Below are 17,260 nucleotides of genomic sequence, written 5' to 3'. Positions count from 1 at the left end.
AGGGTGGTCAGGTGTGTGAGAGCTGCTCACAGTGAGCTCCCTCAACATGAAAAAGTGAACAATGACGAGTTTTCTGTTTGCACCTGTATTTTAAGAAGTTTGGTGTATCCCGCCAAGTCTTTGGAATCTAAAGGACCTCATCTGCAGTACTGGGAGCAGTCATCACTAACTGACCGGGGCATAGACCATATGATGATGAATCTTTTCTTTCTGACAGGAACAAATGTCGAACTATCACATTAGTGAATTGATTTTACAGCCTGAGCTCCATTCTTTCTTTGTGTGTGTGTGTGGGTTTTTTGGGGGGGGGTTTTTTGTTTTTTTGCAGTGTGCTTTATTGGCAGCAGATATGTCAGGAATAAATGACCTCTATTTCCACAAGCAGACCTGTAGTGTTCTCTCTGCAGTAAAGCACAAAGAGGGATGCTGTTTATTGTTCATTCAATTCATTGTGGAACCGCAGCACAGAACTGTGATGAATGTGCACTTTGCAGCCAAGTGAGGAGTTTCACAAGCAATCAGTGAAATGCCTTTTTATTGTGAAGGGAAGCTTCAGTACTGAAGCAGTACTGAAGTAGGATATTTAAATGTTTACAGGGTGTTTTTGTGCACAGGATGTTTTGACGTGTCAGTGTAGAGAACCACTGGAACTCAGTGCATTTATCCATCCATATGTTCTTTTCCACTTAGCCAATTCAGGGTTGGGGGACTTGAGTCTATCCCACCTACCATAAGGCGAGAGGCAGAGTAAACCCTAGACAGGGTCCCCAGTCTGTCGCAGGGCTTACACACAACCATTCACACTCACATTCACACCAATGGGCAATTTAGAATTACCAGTCAACCTAACCCCACTAACTGCATGTTTTTTACACTGTGGAAGGAAGACAGTGAACCCAGAGAGAACTGACACAGACACGGGGAGAACATGCAAACCCCGCAAAGAAAGGCATCGGCCAGATGGTGGATTCAAACCCAGAAAAGTTCTTGCTATGAGGCTAACCATGGTGTCTCTGCCTGACAGAAGTGCCTGTAGAATTGGTCAAGATGAGGTTCAAACCAGAATGATTGTTGGTGCCAGACATGCTGGTCTGAGTACTTGAAGAACTGCTGATTAACTAGGATTTTCCCACACAGATCTAAAGAGCAATTTCAGCAGCATGTCTCAGTTTTTCTACCTGTTAATTGTGTAAAATTACATAAAATGTTCTGGTAGCTCATTGCCCAGAGTCCCAGACTGTCATGTATTTATGAAAACAAAGTTTTCAGCAGCTCAAATTACAACTCACTGGAACCAAGGTCTGCAGAAGAGCATCTCTGAACACTAGGGATGGGTATCGAAAACCGGTTCTTGTTGAGAACCGGTTCCCACTGTTTCAATTCCTTGGAATTGTTTGCCATTTTTGCAAACGATTCCCTTATCGATTCCAGTCGCCCCGAATGACGTCACCACATTGCGGAGCGTCATTTACCTGGCAGGAAACATGGCGGCTCAAACGCTCAAAAGTTTGATGGTCCGAAGAAAACTCTGTTTAAAGTTAAAAAATAAAAAATAAATTCTGTTTAAAGTAAGTATTAGCTCTCACGTGGCTCATTTATCAATAACAAAGAACCTTAAACATTTTTTTAGGTTAATAGCGATAATATATCCATAAGCACTCCAAGGTGAAGAAATAGAGACAGGCTGTGAATGCTGCTTGGTTTTCGCTAATAAAGTCTCGTACAAACGTCAGCTAACGACAGGAGCGAGAACAACCTGGAAAGCCTTAAGATAAGATAAAATAAATATAACTTTGATATGAACTAAAGTCTGTTTGTTACGGAGCCCCTCTGATGACATGGTCCAAAAAATAAATAAATTGTGGCCACAAAATACTACTTCGTGCCCTCGAAATAGCATAACGTGCCCACGAAATACTTATTTGTGCCCACGAAATACTATTTTGAGGCCACGAAATACTATTTTGAGGCCACGAAATAGGTATAACGTGCGCACGAAATGCTAATTTGTGGGCACGAAACACTTGACCAATAACCGTGATCCTTCCCAGGCCCTTGACTGACAATAAAATCTATCCCAGCGTCCGGGTCGTACTTACGTCTGCAAAGCAACTGGGCTCTCAATATCCTGTTTAAAATTTTCTCCGTAATAATGGTTCCTTGCAGTGCCAGGCTTTTCAAAATGCATTTGTAGCTCATTCCCAGCCTAAAATTGTCAGGGATCTGAGTGACCTAGAGTCCCTGAACAGTTGTGGATTTATTATATTATGTGTGTGTGTTCTGCACTGCTGCTGTTCCTGCGTTCCATGTTTGTGTATTGGCAAGTGTGTGTGTGTGTGTGTGGATGGGTGGGTAGGTGGGTGCGGTCGTGACAGGCACCTTCAGGCCTGGTGGGTGTGGCCCTGCCAGCTGACCGGTCACACCCAAGGATCCTCACACACACCTGGCGCCGATCAAGCCTCGTCGGGGGAGCTACAAAGCAGTGTGGCTGAGAGCTCCTCGACGCTGGATCGTTGAGTGACTACCCGTCAGTGTTCCCAGCAAAAGCGAGTCTGTCGCTTTGTAGTTGTGTGTTAACAGCTTCCTCTGTGGATTTTCCAGCAGGAGTGCGGGAACGGGAGAGCAGCGAGCACAACTTTCACGGGAGCGGAGACACGGCACGGGAGTTGGAAACGCAGGGGGATTTATTATTGTGTATTGTTTACTTCACTGTAAATAAACGCACTGCATTAATCGCCCAGAGTTCCGCATTTTGAGTCCTCCTTCCACACACCCACGGTCTGCCACGCAGACCATGACAAAAATAAAACTCAATCATACTGTCTCTGGCCATGGTTTAGCCTATAGGTTTAGCCTACTCTTATGCTTATGTCTCTACGCAGCTGTCCAGGAATTGTATCAATATGATGTGCCCACGTTATCTATTTCGTTGCCACAAATGCGTAATTCGTTGCCACGTTATACCCAATTCGTGCCCACAAATTAGCATTTCGTGCGCACGTTATACCTATTTCGTGGCCTCGAAATAGTATTTCGTGGGCACAAATAAGTATTTCGTGGGCACGTTATACCCATTTCGTGCCCACGAAGTAGTATTTTGTGGCCACAATTTATTTATTTTTTGGACCATGTCATCAGAGGGGCTCCGTAGTTTGTTGTTATTTCGTTATTGTATTTTGTGGCGGGGAAAGAGCTCAGGTCTTTTAACTAAGATGTACTAGCAAAAGGGAACGTGAGACGAGCTGATTGGCGGAGTCGTTAAACTGCCAAACACTGGCAGACAGAGAAGAGCATTCGGTGAAAATATCTGAGTTGGGGATGCAATATCTGGAACATTGAAAGTAGAATATCTAAACAAATCTAAACTCAAACACCGGTTGTACTTACTTATCTGTCGTGTTTTGTCACCACCGGTTTGGACACATTACTCTAATCTGATATTCTATTCTCAGCAAATGAAATGAAACACAATTTTTATTTTTTTTAGTGTGGCGCTGTTTCTTAAGTTAATATGTCTAGTTGTAATTGGGGGTTTTAAATGAAACATCAAACACAAATTCACATGAAAATATATGGTAGTATTTCCTAAATGTATATTAAACTGCAAAGCATTGGAAAGAGATCAACAAATGTCGTGTAGCTGTGATCATTTTTGGCTGGATACACTAGGTGGAAGCAGCGATTTCTAATCCAAGGTACCTCAACCAAAGAAGAAGCACAGAGGCGAGCGATCCTTTCTAACTAACGGTGAGCAAAGTCCTGAAAAATCAAGCCACGTTTAAATTTTTTTAGAAATCAGAGAACTTATATTTCAAGATATTCTGAAACACACCCGGATTTTTTAAATAAAATAGGCTGGCGGAAACCGCCGGTGGTTTGAATGGTTTTGAGTCTAGCTATTTGGCTAACGTAGCTAGCATAGTAACCATAGTAACTATGATACCGGTTGCCGAATACTGTAGTTAAAGCTACAGTAAGGTTGTCGATTCGTGCTAACTCTTATTTGTGGTTTTTATGGTCTTGGCAGATGAAGAACAGCAGTTAAAAAAAAAAGAATCTCCGACAATTACATTTTATAGAGCAGAACTGAATATAGTCCGCCCCAATCAGTAAAGCTAACTGTGCTAGGCTTTTGAGCAAGTGCACCTCGTGGACGTTTTCGTCCTCCAGAAATTAACAATTTTTCAGAGTGAACAGGATGTATGCAGGTAAACTCCAGATTGACACGAGCTGATCGGTGGAGTCATGGGGAAAATATTGGCTTGTGATCTACGTTACAGAAAGACAAGGTACAACACCAGATGGAAGGCATTTTATTTACACACTAAACTAATCTGATATCCCATTTTCAGCAAATGAAATGAAACACAAAATGTATTTTTATTTCATTTTATATTTTTTATTTTGTTATTTATTTATTTATTTATTTTGGTGTGGCACTGTTTCTTAACTTAAAATGTCCTGTTGTAATTGGACATTTAAGTTAAGAAACGGTGCCAAACCACCCCCCCCCCCCTCCCCTCCACTTCCCTCATGGTGTATTATTGCAAGGTCAAGACCATGCAATAATACACAGAAACTCCAACCCCCTACGAGCAAGCACTTTGGCGACAGTGGGAAGGAAAAACCCCCTTTTACAAGGGGGAAACCTCCAGCAGAACCAGGCTCAGGAATGGGGTGGCCATCTGCCTTGGCCAGTTGGGGATGAGGGAAGGAAGGCAGGAGAAAAAGAGTGGTTATTATAACCACTCTTTTTTTTTTTTTCTTTTTTTTTTTTTTTTTTACCAATTTCAATTGGTCCATCTCATCTAAACTTAGTTTTAAAACCAGAGTGGTAAACCACTCTGGTTTTAAAACTAAGTTTAGATGAGATGGACCAATTTAAATTGATATTTTAAGCTATTTTAAAACAAGCACGTGTGCTTGTCTTGAAATAGCACACATTTTTCTCATTTGCACTCATTTGCACTCATTTAGTGTGCAAATGAGAAAATCCTAGAGATGACACTTCGTCTCTTCAGCTTGGCATGTTTTTTGAAAGTGTTGACAATTATTTCGTCAACCGTTGGGCTGCTTAACGTCATGAACTGTCCTGGAAAAGGCCACCTTTTACAGAGATCATTGTATACTGTCAAGCTGAGTTCTTCAATGTTCTCTAGGGAGATTTTATATTTTTTGGACAAAATTTTGTTCCAGATCTTTTGGCTAAGCCTCTGTACAATGAAGTCAGTTGTTCCTGAATGACATGTCGTCGTCTTATTTAGTTCGGCCATACTGTGTATTACCAGATCTCTAGTGAATTTTACCACAAGTTCCCGGTACTCGTCCTGGTTTTTAGATACACTGAGTACTCTTTTTGGTAACCCCAGCAGGTGTTTGGTGAAGATTGGAACAGTAATGTTATCAAGCTGCTCCCTCAGACTAAAAATCAAATATTTTTCCTTGCATTTGTGTGTTTTGCAAAGATCCTTTAAAATGGCCTTATGGATATTTTTTAGGCTTTTTGGAGATAGATCCAAATGTTTGTCATTAATTTCTGGCCACATTTTCTCAAGCAGGCGATCACCAATGCAGTCAGGAGTGAGGCGCTCTGTGAAGAACTTGTGTTTAGAGGCGACGTTGTCTATGGCCTCTGAAACCACCATCTGAATAACTTTGTTGACACACAACTTTTCCTCGCTCAGAGAATCAGATAGTGGACTGATCTGACAAGAAGTTAAAGACTCACTGTCACTGAGGAATCCCTGAAATCTGGGGGTTGCCTCATCTTTCAGTCCTCGACTTTCTGTTTCATCTCTGTAGCTTGAGTTGTCTACAGATATGCAGCCTACAACGGGTTGAGCCTCCAATCCCTGGTCTTCTACAGAGCTTTCACCTAGAGAATCAGACAGCGGACTGATACTAGAAAAAGTTAAAGACTCAGTGTCACTGTCCAGCTCAGGTACTACTAGCTTCAATTGCTTTTCCAGGGGACAAGATTTTGTTTTGTCAAAGTCTTTTGTATCAGCTGTGAAGTTTTTCTTCATACAGCTCTTTTTTGGCTTTGCTGTGTCTGTTGTTTCGAGTTGTGTGTTTGAATTACCCACAGATATGCAGTCTAGGGCTGCTTCAGCCTCCAATCCTGGAGTTTCTAAGTTTTCATTATCACCGTGGTCATCTACAGAGCTTTCATTCAGGATGCTGTCCTTTGCTCCTGTATCCTCTGTTTTCTCGGGGCAGTCTGCGCCCATGGACTGAAGACAAACCTCAGAGGTCTGCATGGAGGTTGGATCTCCATTCTCTCTGGATTCCCTAGCTGATCTCATTAACATTTCACAAAACTTAAGCATGTCTGTTAACAAAGTGGAAAGCAGATGAAAGTCACAGTACTCTGGTTTGAACGGTACCAGAGATTGCCACTGTGGTACAATTGTACCAAAAAAGTGGTTGATGAGTAACTCCCAAGTTTCCACTGAGGTGTAAGTGAGTGGAGTATTCATGTTAAAGTCTGTACTATTTAAACTCTGAATTGGAGAAGTGGGATTCATTTGATGTGTAGTTGGAGTTGTGCTAGACATGTGTGCTCTTTGTAAACTAAATGCGCTTAAATTACACTCGCTGCTCTGATGCATAAATGCTTTGTGAACTGAGCTTTACTGGAATTGTGGAGGGATATTTAATGCCTCGCATGTCAGAAGCCACGCCCACCCCGAAGAACGCTTTGATAGATCACAGCAGACAGCTAGTGTGACGTCAAACGCAGTAGGGCTTTGGAGCGTGATGTCACGGGGGTGGGCGTGGAAAGGATTTTGGCCTGATCCGCCATGTTCGGGGTCTAAGCGCAAGCGACGAAGGAGCGAAGGCACACACGACAGCCACGGTTTGTTCTTGCTGTGTGGTCCGCTGCAATGTTCCATCGCACGACCGGCAAGAGAATAAGCTTGAAAATGGTTTATCTTTTCATTCTTTCCCAACCTGGAAGCAACATGAGGCAGCTCGTGTATCGATGTTAGCAAACGAAGGCGTCTAGCCTGAATAGCAGCTGTGAGATGAGCTCCAGTTCTCTTCCATCTCCAAATATCTGTTGGTGCTCCAGACATTTTCATTCCGCTAAGTTCTAAATATGTTCATATCACTCTTTATAGCCTATTAGTTTTATTTTCGATGCACTCTGAGCTCATAGCAAATTAGAACAAACATCCTACTGAGTGATTTTGCAGAACTACCTTCTATTTATAGAGATGCTAATTATTTGGCATCATTGCAGCAAACCAGCCTATGAAATGGATGAAACATCATGACTGAGTTCCAGCGCTACACAAGGGACCTGCTTCAAACATACCACCATGCCAATCAGATTACTTCTTCCATGTGAGGGTGAAGAGGTGACCCTTCAGGATAAGATGGTGAAGGTTTGCTGCATTTGGTGAACAGTGTGATAATAAAACCAGGGAAAAATGAAACCTGCTCCTGTTAAACATTCCTAAGTCTTTTGCTGTATAAATAGCGGTATTTTTTCAAAAGATACAGTAATTAAGGTAATATTAGTAGTGGGTGATATCATGTAAACACTGTCATGATTTTATGTAAACATTTTGTCACTTGTAAACTATAAATGATATGGATTCTACACTGTAACGGATGTGATGTTGTATAAAGTGGTTTTAATAATAAAAAAAGGCAGTTTGTTTCTTTATTCAATTTTGAACAGTGGGACTCAGTCATTACATATAAAGTAAATGCAAATTATTTACACAGCAGTGCACGTCAGGCATAAATCTAGACCCCTAGATAAAACATTATGGCATTATAGCAGTGACAACTCCTCCACAGTAGCAGGTGTGATTTTTCTTTTTTGAGGACGGCTCCTTTTGCCTTTCAATATATAAACTGCCAAACACTGGCAGACAGAGAAGAGCATTCGGTGAAAATATCTGAGTTGGGGATGCAATATCTGGAACATTGAAAGTAGAATATCTAAACAAATCTAAACTCAAACACCGGTTGTACTTACTTATCTGTCGTGTTTTGTCACCACCGGTTTGGACACATTACTCTAATCTGATATTCTATTCTCAGCAAATGAAATGAAACACAATTTTTATTTTTTTTAGTGTGGCGCTGTTTCTTAAGTTAATATGTCTTGTAACGGTCTTTTGCATTTGATGTTTTGCATTTGATGTTTGTTGCATTTGATGTTTGTTGCGTTTGATATTTGTTAAGCTGTATGTCTGGATTTTGTTCCTTTGCGCCCTCTGGTGGTGAACTATGTAGAGTACAGCTTTGCTGTTTGGGTCTCCACCCAGCCACTTGTCTTTTGCTAGCGCACACGGTGTCTGCATGCGGCAGCTCACAGTTAGCTCCACACATGGAGAAAATGTTGTTTAAAGAGTGGAAATAATTGACAAAGAAGATGGAAGATAAGGCAATAAGGCCATAAAGGACTATTTAGCACCTCCTGGATGTCAGCTCACGAGGTTTGTGTATTTTAAATGTTTTATTTTCTGTAATTAAGTATTTTTGATTGATTGACACTACGTACAAGAGCGCATTTTGATGTGATGTTTTTGTTTTATTGTTTTGTCCGTGAGCAGTTCTCACGGGTTGCCAAGACCAGAATAAACCCTGTTCTATACTACATCGTGCGTACGTCAATCCTCGAGGGTGCTATAGTGAGAACTCCTCTGCTCTGCACGGGTAGATGAAAGGACGCAGCCACCGTAGGAAAGTCAGGTGCCCCGAAAATAAGTGTTTCTTCAGGACTCAATATAATTAACCTCAAGAAAGAGGAATAAAAAGAAAAAAAATGGACAGCAAAAATAATTAAGATAAGTTTCCTTTTATAAATGAACAAAGGACTGGAATATTTCTTTTTTCTTTCTTTCTCATTGTTTACATTTCTGCTGTTTAAGTGACTGATATTCATACAGTGTTAACTTAATGTTGTGATGAGTAACCTGTGCATTGTGCATATGGTGGGCTTAAGCAGTTGCTGTAAGAAACAGTATTACTGGCTTGAACAAGATTTGTAATGTGACTTAAGTATATACGTTAAGTGATGTTTAAGGAGTAACAGTAATTACTGTGCTTTAAAGTTGTAACAGTAAACTTAGATTAATATTCAATTGCTCCTCAACTACCAAATCAAATTTAAGCTGCTGCACCTTTACATTAAGGCTAAGTAAGATACACAAAAAACAACCCAAACCCCTCCAACAATGGCAGAGTTTGAGGCTAATCCAGAAGTCAGTGAAAAGGGTGATGTGGAACAACTTTCTGCAGATGAGCAACTACAAGCAGTTGAAGGCACAGCTGATGATGTTTCTACTACCTCACAAAGAGCACGACAGAGCCAACGAGTCCGTACGTTGACGGAAAAGGGCAAAGAACTGTACGGTGAGCACGTAAAGAAGGCTGCACATCGTTTCAGTGTGCGCTATGAGAAGTGGAAGGTTGTCATTAAGGATGCCAAAGGAGCTATAGATGGTCAATGCTCAAAGGATCTGCTACAAGAACATGTTTCCAAGGTTTTGAGTGCTTCTAAGGATGTGAATGCTGCCTATGATGACTTGAGACGTATTGAATCTCCAGATAGTGACACAAGACGAAGGATGGATACGTGTGAAGCCATAACAAAGACAATTATCGAATCTGTAAGAAAGTGTCCAAGCCCAAGTAGTGCGGAGGTTCAAAGAGATGAAGAACTTTGGAAGGACACTGAGTCTTCATCTAAATCCGTAGCCTCAGATGTGAAAAGTCAAAGGGATGAAAAATGGAAGGAGACTGAGTCTATGCCTAAGTTAGAAGCCTCAGACAGGATGAGTGTTAAGTCACACCACACTAAGCTCTCTTCTCATTCGAGAGTTTCCTCTAGACACTCCAGCCGGCTCTCGGCTAAAAGACAAGATGCAGCTGCTGAAGTTGCAGCAAATGAGGCTGCTCTCCAAGTTCTGCTTGAACAAGAAATCCATATGAAGGAAATTGAAAGGCAAGAAGCAGAAATAGCACAAAGACAAAAGGCTCTAGAAGCTAAGCGCAGAGAAGTAGAGCGACTTGAGACTGTAAAAAAGCTGAATGCAGCAAAGGCTCGACAGCGGGTGTATGAACAAAGTGAATGTTCAGATGAAGAAATATACAACCTACTTCACCACAGATCTGATAAGAAAAATGAAGTCAAGTCTGAAAACAATGACCAGCATATGAAACGGTGTTCCTCGCCACAAAATGTGACACCACACCGAGAGGTGAACACAGAAGATCTGGTCAAAGCATTTGCAGTGTCTCTTAATGCAAGTCGTCTTCCGGTACCAGAGCCAACCATATTCAGTGGCGACCCTATCAGATATAATGATTGGAAAATTTCCTTTCAGACTCTGATTGACAGGAAAAATATACCAACTGAAGAGAAGACTTATTATCTGAGGAAATATGTAAGTGGACCTGCAAGGAAGGCAATAGAAGGCTACTTCCCGCTTGGCACAGAGTCTGCATACTATGCAGCATGGACAGTTCTCGAAGAGAGGTATGGCAATCCCTTCCTCGTAGCAAAGGCCTTCAGAGACAAACTTGACGCATGGCCTAAGATAAGCTCTAAAGGCAGTATGGAACTTCAAGCATTTGCTGACTTCCTTTGCTGCTGTAAGACAGCCATGTCGCAAATGAAGGGGCTTGAAGTGCTCAATGACTGCAATGAAAACCAAAAAATGCTCGCAAAACTTCCAGATTGGCTTACTTCAAGGTGGAACAGAAAGGTTACAGAAGTGCAAGAAGAGACTCACACCTTTCCAAGCTTCAGCCAATTTGTAGATTTCATCTCACGGGAAGCCAAAATTGCCTGTAATCCCATAACATCTCTCTTTGCTCTGAAGCCAAGTGAAACTGAAGGGGCAAAAACAACAAGGAACAGAGGCAATGGAGTAAAGGTGCTAGCAACTAACTCAAATGAAAGGACTGTTAGTGCTAGTTGTGTGTACTGTGAAAGGTCGGGTCACAGCCTACTTAAGTGTAGAAGGTTCATAAATGAGAGCATTGTTGAGAGACTAAAGTTTGTTCAAGACAAGAAGTTATGTTTTGGCTGTCTGAACTCTGGTCATCGCTCCAAGGATTGTGAAAGGAGAGAAACCTGTGACACATGTAATAAAAGACATCCAACATGTCTTCATGACAATCGCATGAAGGAAGACAGAACAAGGAGAAATCCACACAAGAACAGTGACAGGACAAGACAAACGAACTCAAACATCTCACAAGACAACAGTGTCACACCATTAACAAGTGAAGCAACTTCTAACAGAGTCACGCAGAATGTTGACGACACTCACACATCTTCCATTATTCCAGTATGGGTGTCAACCAAAGGTGAGCCAGAGCATGAAATTCTTGTGTACGCGCTCCTTGATACACAGAGCGATACGACCTTTATTCTTGAAGAAACAGCACAAGCTCTGCATATCAAAGGTGAATCGACTCAGCTAAAGCTCACTACCATGTCTTCAAGAAACACAGTTGTGTCCTGTCGCAAGCTTTCAGGTTTACAAGTCAGAGCGTTCTACTCAAATAAGACCATTTCCCTACCAGTAACATATGCCAGAGACTTTATTCCCGCAAACCGAGATCACATTCCATCGCCTGCAACAGCTAAGGCATGGCCTCATCTTGAATGCATTGCAAATGAGATCGCTCCACTACAAAGCTGTGATGTTGGTCTGCTGATTGGGTACAACTGCCCCCAAGCACTTGTTCCTCGTGAGGTTGTGTCTGGAAAGGAAAATCAGCCGTTTGCACAAAGAACTGATTTGGGATGGAGTATTGTGGGTTATGGCAATCCATGTCTCGATTATGGAGACGCCTTCGGAATAAGTCACCAAGTCATTGTGAAGGAAGTGGTGCCTGACATTCATCCCTCTTCAAACCTCACCAACAAGGTTCACTATGTCTACAGAACTCAAATAAAGGAAATGATCTCTCCCACAGAGGTCCTAAAGATGTTGGAGTCTGACTTTGTTGAGAAAGCACCAGAAGACACGAAGGTCTCTCAAGAAGATCTCAAATTTTTAACAAAGATGAAGGCCGGCATTAGGCACAAGGAGGATGGTCATTTTGAAATGCCACTCCCATTTAAGAGTGAAAGGCCGAACCTGCCGAACAACAAGGCATGTGCTATTCATCGCCTCAAATGTTTAGAAAAAAGGCTCAAGAGTAACAAGCAGTACTACATGGACTATAAGAAATTCATGGATGAGATCCTAGCCCATGGAGATGCTGAAAAGGTCCCAGAGCAAGACATTGACAAGACACCAGTTTGGTACATCCCACACCATGGTGTGTATCATCCACAAAAACCCGGAAAGATTCGTGTCGTCTTTGATGCCTCTGCCAAGTTCCAAGGCGCTTCCTTAAATGACCATCTCCTCACTGGTCCAGAGCTAACAAACACCTTGCTCGGAGTCTTGTGTCGCTTCCGAAGAGGCCCAGTGGCTTTCATGTGTGACATCGAACGCATGTTCCACCAATTCCATGTGCATGCTTGTGACCAAGATTACCTACGGTTCTTGTGGTGGGAGAACGGTGACCTTGAAACTCCATTCACTATCTACAGGATGAAGGTACACCTATTTGGAGCAGCATCTTCTCCAGGTTGCGCCAACTATGGCCTCAAGCATCTTGCAGCTGAAGGGGAAGGAAGTTTTAATGAAGAAACCGTCAAGTTCATCAAAACCAACTTCTATGTTGATGACGGACTAGCAAGTGTTGACACTGAAGATCAGGCAATACAGCTGGTTAATGAAGCACGCAAACTCTGCAGCATGGGCAAACTTCGGTTGCACAAGTTCATCTCAAACAGCACCAAAGTTCTAGCTTCGCTTCCGAAAGAAGAATGCGCTGCAGCTCCCAAACAGCTAGATATGGCACTCGGTGAAGTACATATGGAAAGAGCACTTGGCGTACAATGGTGTGTGGCATCAGATCAATTTCAGTTCAGAGTAGTTGTTAAGGAAAAACCACTCACCAGAAGAGGAGTATTGGCCACAGTCGCCTCTGTGTTCGATCCACTTGGGTTTGTGTCACCTTTCATTCTGCTGGGAAAGCAGATCTTGCAACAAATGTGTCGAGATAAACTCAGCTGGGATGATAACTTACCTGACAGACTTCGACCTCAGTGGGAGTATTGGTTGCGTGACCTGGGAAACCTTGCAGACGTAAAGGTTCACAGATGCTACATTCCTTCTAACTTCAAGGCACAGCACTACGAACTTCATCATTTTTCTGATGCAAGTGCGTCCGGATATGGAATGTGCACTTACCTCAGAGCAGTAAGCACAACTGGTGAAGTTCACTGCTCATTGGTGATGGGAAGATCAAGAGTCCCACCAACCAAAGTCACAACTATACCTCGGCTTGAGTTGTCAGCGGCCGTTGTTGCTGTGCGCACTGGTGACATGCTGAAAAAGGAATTGGAAATGGAAATTTCAGAAGAAAGGTATTGGACTGACTCGAAGGTGGTACTTGGATACCTCAGCAATGAAGCCAGAAGATTTCATGTGTTTGTTGCAAACCGAGTGGAACGCATCAAACAAAGCACAGATTCAACCCAATGGAGGTATGTAACTTCCGAAGATAATCCGGCGGACCACGCCTCAAGAGGCCTCACAGCAGAACAACTTGTAGCATCAAACTGGTTCAAAGGCCCAGACCTCCTTTGGCAGAAGGTCATACCCAGTGGGGAAATTAAGGTGGGAGAGTTATCAGCCAGTGACCCGGAGGTTAAGAAGGTTCAAGTCCACAAGATACAAGTGGAGGAACAAGGGTCCCTGTTAGATCGCTTACACAAATTTTCCGACTGGTCGAGGATGATCAAGGCAGTTGCTAGACTCAAGCGCTATGTGAAAGAAACAAAGGATCACAAGAGTAGATCACACGACATCAGTAGCCTACAAGAGAGAAAGGAAGCAGAGTTAACAATCATAAAGATGGTTCAAGAAACAGCCTTTGCTCAGCAAATAAAAACCTTGCAACACCATGATGTGATGCGGATGAAAGACAAGGTTAACAAGTTACACAAGTTATGTCCATTTCTTGATGACCAAGGCATTCTTCGGGTAGGCGGACGCTTAACACATGCAGCTTTGCACCCCAATGTCAAGCATCCTGCGATCCTGCCAAGAGACAGTCACGTGTCGGCATTACTGGTCAAACATTATCACGAGAAGACATACCATCAAGGACGAGGGATCACCATGAATGAACTTCGAGCTAACGGATTCTGGATTCTTGGATGCAGCAAGATTGTGTCATCTTACATCTATAAATGTGTAAAATGCAGAAGGTTCAGAAGGCGCACAGAGCAGCAGAAGATGGCAGACCTCCCAGAGGATCGGATGGAGACCACACCGCCATTCACCTACTGTGGGATGGACTGCTTTGGTCCTTTTTATGTCAAAGAAGGCCGCAAGGAGCTAAAGCGTTATGGCTTGCTAATCACTTGCATGTGCTCCAGAGCAGTGCATCTTGAAATGCTTGACGATCTCTCTACAGATTCCCTCATCAACTCCTTACGTGCATTCATGGCCATCAGAGGTACAGTTCGCCAGATAAGATGCGATCAAGGCACGAATTTTGTAGGCACTAGAAATGAGTTTATTGTAGCATTTAAGGAAATGGATCAAGCCAAGCTAGGGAAACTGGACTGTGAGTTTCTCATGAACACCCCAGCATCTAGTCATATGGGTGGTGTCTGGGAAAGACAAATTCGCACCATAAGGAGTGTTCTCATGTCCATTCTGGAACAATCAGCCAAACAACTCGACAGCTCCTCTCTGAGGACATTCCTGTATGAAGTCATGGCAGTGGTTAATAGCAGACCATTGACTACTGACCAACTATGTGATCCATCAAACCCAGAACCTTTAACACCGAATCACATACTAACCATGAAGTCCACAATCATCTCTCCACCTCCAGGAAGGTTTGTGAAAGAAGATCTTTATCTCCGTAAGAGGTGGCGTCGTGTTCAACTACTTGCCAACACTTTCTGGACAAGGTGGAAAAAGGAGTATTTGTTAAATCTTCAAGGCAGACAGAAGTGGACCAAAGAGCACAGAAATGCTAAGATCAATGATGTTGTCCTCCTGAAGGATGAGATAACTCCACGCAACCAGTGGAAGTTGGCAAGGATCATTGAAGTGTATCCTGGAAAGGATGGAAAAGTGAGGAAGGTGAAATTGCTGCTGAGTGATCCAACCCTGGATAGAGCAGGAAAACGTACCTCCAAACCTGTGCACCTGGAAAGACCCATTCAAAAGACAGTCATTCTGATGGAAGCGGAAGAAGATTCTCCACCGCACTCTGCTTAAAGGATAATTCATGATAGTTCATTCAAAAGCCGTTCATTAGCTCATAGGCAATACTTTATTCTTTTTAATCACAAGTGATTGGTGGGAGTGTAACGGTCTTTTGCATTTGATGTTTTGCATTTGATGTTTGTTGCATTTGATGTTTGTTGCGTTTGATATTTGTTAAGCTGTATGTCTGGATTTTGTTCCTTTGCGCCCTCTGGTGGTGAACTATGTAGAGTACAGCTTTGCTGTTTGGGTCTCCACCCAGCCACTTGTCTTTTGCTAGCGCACACGGTGTCTGCATGCGGCAGCTCACAGTTAGCTCCACACATGGAGAAAATGTTGTTTAAAGAGTGGAAATAATTGACAAAGAAGATGGAAGATAAGGCAATAAGGCCATAAAGGACTATTTAGCACCTCCTGGATGTCAGCTCACGAGGTTTGTGTATTTTAAATGTTTTATTTTCTGTAATTAAGTATTTTTGATTGATTGACACTACGTACAAGAGCGCATTTTGATGTGATGTTTTTGTTTTATTGTTTTGTCCGTGAGCAGTTCTCACGGGTTGCCAAGACCAGAATAAACCCTGTTCTATACTACATCGTGCGTACGTCAATCCTCGAGGGTGCTACATGTCTAGTTGTAATTGGGGGTTTTAAATGAAACATCAAACACAAATTCACATGAAAATATATGGTAGTATTTCCTAAATGTATATTAAACTGCAAAGCATTGGAAAGAGATCAACAAATGTCGTGTAGCTGTGATCATTTTTGGCTGGATACACTAGGTGGAAGCAGCGATTTCTAATCCAAGGTACCTCAACCAAAGAAGAAGCACAGAGGCGAGCGATCCTTTCTAACTAACGGTGAGCAAAGTCCTGAAAAATCAAGCCACGTTTAAATTTATTTAGAAATCAGAGAACTTATATTTCAAGATATTCTGAAACACACCCGGATTTTTTAAATAAAATAGGCTGGCGGAAACTGCCGGTGGTTTGAATGGTTTTGAGTCTAGCTATTTGGCTAACGTAGCTAGCATAGTAACCATAGTAACTATGATACCGGTTGCCGAATACTGTAGTTAAAGCTACAGTAAGGTTGTCGATTCGTGCTAACTCTTATTTGTGGTTTTTATGGTCTTGGCAGATGAAGAACAGCAGTTAAAAAAAAGAATCTCCGACAATTACATTTTATAGAGCAGAACTGAATATAGTCCGCCCCAATCAGTAAAGCTAACTGTGCTAGGCTTTTGAGCAAGTGCACCTCGTGGACGTTTTCGTCCTCCAGAAATTAACAATTTTTCCTATAATCGGATATCCCTAAATCCGATATCCATCATGAGTGCTTAAAAATAAACAATAAATTGATCTCCCCAAAGGGATTAATAAAGTTCTATTATATACTCTATGTTAGAGACCTGTTTTAATTCAGATAAGTCCCTCTGAGAGTAAAGGCAATCTCCAGCAGGCCTGAGCTAAGGAAACAAAGTACACTAATGTAGTTATAACGTAATGAGTTGTTATAGATATATACGTAATTATACATTGTATTGTATGTGTATTGTATGTGTATATGTATCCACATATCTCACTTATCTTAACTGCACTACTGTATAGTTCTGTGTAAATAATCATACGATAATTTTTAATCCTACAACTGTTTATAACTTGCATAGTTCACATTTCTGTATAACTGTATATCTCAGATTTCTGTATAGTTTTTTTTTTATTTTTTTTTATTTCATATTTATATCCTGTTCATAGCCTGTACATAGCTTGTACTCACTACAGCCTGTACATACTTATAGTTATAGAATATTCATAACATACTTCATACCGTGTACATTATAACATACCATAATAGACCCATTTCCGTAACATACTTACATATCTATATTATTGCTAATATATATTGTAATATATCTATATCACTAAAGCACTTCT

The 17,260-nt window shown here is 41.9% G+C and overlaps 1 protein-coding gene and 1 long non-coding RNA gene across 2 annotated transcripts; one reads left to right on the top strand and one right to left on the bottom strand.

Annotated features, from left to right (window-relative positions):
* Positions 1–312: 312 nt before the first annotated feature.
* LOC146501556 (uncharacterized) lies at positions 313–4,416 on the bottom strand. Its single transcript, XR_014869454.1, has 2 exons — positions 3,072–4,416; positions 313–3,007 (listed from the first exon to the last, which is right to left on the bottom strand). It is a non-coding gene; the product is annotated as an uncharacterized LOC146501556 (long non-coding RNA).
* A 4,387-nt stretch (positions 4,417–8,803) lies between these two features.
* Positions 8,804–16,856, top strand: LOC146501555 (uncharacterized). The gene has a single exon (XM_085133209.1). It carries the CDS (start codon positions 9,198–9,200, stop codon positions 15,330–15,332), a length of 6,135 nt encoding a protein of 2,044 aa, XP_084989335.1. The 5' UTR covers positions 8,804–9,197; the 3' UTR covers positions 15,333–16,856.
* The last annotated feature ends 404 nt before the right edge of the window (positions 16,857–17,260 follow it).

Source organism: Neolamprologus multifasciatus, chromosome 15, assembly GCF_963576455.1.
Source record: "Neolamprologus multifasciatus chromosome 15, fNeoMul1.2, whole genome shotgun sequence".
NCBI lineage: Eukaryota > Metazoa > Chordata > Actinopteri > Cichliformes > Cichlidae > Neolamprologus > Neolamprologus multifasciatus.
The sequence above is the reverse complement of the archived record's forward strand: the minus strand, read 5'-3'. Positions and strand labels throughout refer to the sequence as shown.